The sequence below is a fragment of the Otolemur garnettii genome, unplaced genomic scaffold (genome assembly GCF_000181295.1).
Source record: "Otolemur garnettii isolate 467f Iridium unplaced genomic scaffold, OtoGar3 scaffold00013, whole genome shotgun sequence".
Lineage (NCBI taxonomy): Eukaryota > Metazoa > Chordata > Mammalia > Primates > Galagidae > Otolemur > Otolemur garnettii.
The window spans coordinates 2403937-2407420 of record NW_003852408.1 but is presented as its reverse complement, the minus strand read 5'-3'; the positions used below and the strand labels follow the sequence as shown (position 1 = coordinate 2407420).

Here is a 3484-nt window from a genome sequence, read left to right as displayed (position 1 = left end):
AAGGACAGCACCTGTGGCTCAAAGGAGTAGGGCACCGGCTCCATATGCCGGAGGTGGCAGTTTCAAACCTAGCCCCAGCCAAAAAAAAAAAAAAAATAGGCAGGCTTTGTGGCAGGTGCCTGTAGTCCCAACTACTTGGGAGGCTGAGGTGAGAGAATCTCTTAAGCCCACGAGTTGAGGTTGCTGTGAGCTATGACGCCACAACACTCTACTGAGGGTGACACAGCAAGACTCTGTCTCAAAAAAAAAAAAGACTATAAATTTATAGTCTTTTAAAGAATTTATAGTCTTTTTTTTTTTTTTTCAGAGATAGAGTCTCAAGCTGTTGACCTGGGAAGAGTGCTATGGTGTCATAGCTCACAGCAACCTACAACTCGGGCTCAAGGGATCCTTTTGCCTAAGTTTTGCTATTTTTATTTATTTATTTTGAGACAGAGTTTCAGTATGTTGCCCTCTGTAGAGTGCTGTGGCATCACAGCTCACAGCAATCCCAAACTCTTGGGCTTAAGCAATTCTCCTGTCTCAGCCTTCTGAGTAGCTGGGACTACAGGCACATGCCACAATGCCCAGCTATTTTTGTTGTTGTTGCAGTTGTCATTATTGTTTAGCAGGCCTGGGCTGGGCTCGAATCCGCTGGCCTCTGTGTATATGGTTGTCACCCTACTCACTGAGCTATGGTACAGAGCCAGTTTTTAGTAGAGACAGGGTCTCGCTTTTGATCAGGCTGGTCTCAAACTCATGAACTCAAGCAATCCATCTGCCTTGGCCTCCCAGAGTGCTAGAATTATGGTATCAGCCACCATGTCTGGCCAAAAGGCTGTAAATTCTTAAAACAAAGAATTAAGGTCAGGTTCTGTGGTTCATACCTATAATCCTAGCATTCTGAGAGGTTGAGGTGAGTGGATTGCTTGAGCTTAGGATTCAAGATCAGTCTGAGCATAAGTGAGACTCCATCGCTACTAAAAAATAAAAAAAATTAGCCTGGTATTGTGGAGGGCATCTGTAGTCCCAGCTACTTGGGAGGCTGAGGCAGGAGGATCACCTGAGCCCAGGAGTTTAAGGTTACAGTGAGCTATGATGATGCCATTGCACTCTAGCTGGGGTGACAGAGTGAGACTGTTTCAAAAAGATAACACCGTAACTGAGTTCAAAAGGATTTTGCAACATGCTATTTGTTTTGTTTTGTTTGTTTTTGTTTTTTTTTTGCGACAGAGCCTCAAGCTGTCACCCTGAGTAGAGTGCCATGGCATCAAAGCTCACAGCAACCTCCAACTCCTGTGCTCAAGCAAGTCTCCTGCCTCTGCCTCCCAAGTAGCTGGGACCACAGGCGCCCACCACAACGCCCAGTTATTTTTTTTGGTTGCAGCTGTCATTGTTGTTTGGTGGGCCAGGCTGGATTCGAACCCACCACCTTAGGTGTATGTGGCTGGTGCCTTAGCCACTTGAGCCACAGGCGCCAAGCCGCAACATGCTATTTGAATAAGTTCTTATTTGAGCTCTTCTTAATGTGAATAAAGGGAGTTTTCAAGTTTTTAAATACATGCTATTCCAAATCTTTGTTCATTCCTTCATCTGTTCATGTTTCCATTCATTTGGAAAACATTTATTTATTTATTTTTAAAATTTTCTTATTTTTAGAGATAGAGTCTCATTTTATCACCCTCGGTAGTGTGCTGTGGCATCACAGCTCACAGCAACCTCCAGCTCTTGGGCTTAGGTGATTCTCTTGCCTCAGCCTCCCGAGTAGCTGGGACTACAGGCGCCTGCCAGAAGACCCAGCTATTTTTTTGTTGCAGTTTGACCGGGGCCGGGTTTGAACCCACCTCCTTTGGTATATGGGGCTGGCACCCTACTCACTGAGCCATAGGCGTCACCCTGGAAAACATTTATTTTCAGCCAAGATATGTGCCATTCATATAGTAATACTTTTGAAACTTGTGTCCATAATTAACATCTTCTGTTTCAGTTCAGAAATCCATAACAGGCTAGTGACTATTGTGAGATTATCATAAATTTCAGATATGGCTCCCACCTTCTCCCCCAGGTCCTGGAAATGTCTAGAGAGAGCAGGAAGTGTGACAGCACTCTTTGCTACCTCTATTGTAAAGGCCAAGGGCTCATACATGTAACACACAGATCTATCCACCCCCCCCATTTCTTCTTGAAGATGTGACTGTTGAGTTCAGAATTGGGGGCAAATAAAAGGACAGTGCTCCAAACAAAAAATGGTGATGAGTTAAGTTTGGCTTACCAGGAAAGTGCTTCTTCTATTCAATTAGATAGATGATTAAATAAAAGCAACTTTTATAAGAAATACATTTTAATAAATTTTAATAAGAATGTAAAATTACTCAAATTCTACTGTTATATATAAACAAATGTTTTCACAGAAAGTGGTATTAGAGCATTCCAGATAAATTCTATTCCCCTTTCACCTGTTTCATCTCTGTTATATTATTAGGTCGCCTCTACCTTGCTCAGAACAAAAAGGTGCTGTGGATGCTGGAGGGAAGACTGAAGGAGGACAAGGATGTCATCACCCGGGAGAATGTCCTTGGGGCCTTGCAGAAGTTCAGCCTCAGGTGATGACCTGGCTCCTGTGACATTAGACCGGAGTTATTTTAGCCACTGTTTAATGCTTATTTAATTCCCATGACAACATGGAAGACACAGGATATTTTTCTAAAACTTAGGAGAGGTTGAGTGGCTTTCCAAGATAGAGCTGGAAAGCTTATCTCTGTTCCACCAAACTATACTACTCAAGGCCGCTGGGGATGGAGTAAAACATTTTAAAAGCACTATTCCATTTGCCTAATGGACTTTATTTGAGTCCCACCAGGTGCCGTTATTTATTCATTTATTAATTTATTTATTTTTGAGACCAAGTCTCACTCCGTCTCCCTGGGTACAGTGTCATAACATCATCATAGCTCACAGCAAACTCAGTCTCTTGGGTGAGGTGATCCCCTAGCCTCAGCATCTCAGGTAACTGAGAATACAGGCACCCACCACAATGCCTGGCTAGTTTTTCTATTTTTAGTAGAGGTGGAGTCTTGCTCTTGCTCAGGCTGGTCTTGAACTTCTGAGCTCAAAGCAATCTACCTGCCTTGGCCTTCCAGAGTGCTGGGATTATAGGTGTGAGCCACCATGCCAGCCCCAGGTACTATTATAGATTATAACTCAGACCATGTGCCAGGCTGAGGTAGATGCATGGATAAGACCTGACAGAGGCTGGGTGCTCATAGCTCAGTAGTTAGGCACCAGCCACATACACTGGGGCTGGCGGGTTCAAACCTGACCCAGGCCTGCTAAACAACAATGACAACTACAACAAAAAAATAGCCATGGCTCGGCGCCTGTGGCTTAAGTGGCTGAGGTGCCAGCCATATACACCTAAGGTGGCGGGTTCGAATCCAGCCTGGGCCTGCCAGAACAACAATGATGACTGCAACCAAAAAAAAAAATAGCCAGGCATTGTGGCGGG

General features: G+C 44.2%; 1 protein-coding gene across 1 annotated transcript in view; it reads left to right on the top strand.

Annotated features, from left to right (window-relative positions):
* ARMC9 (armadillo repeat containing 9) overlaps positions 1-3484 on the top strand; it is a 190653-nt gene that overhangs the window by 55392 nt on the left and 131777 nt on the right. The window contains exon 11 of the mRNA XM_023510364.1: positions 2462-2582. Within this exon, the coding sequence (XP_023366132.1) occupies positions 2462-2582 (121 nt within the window). The remainder of the gene's footprint in view (positions 1-2461; positions 2583-3484) is intronic.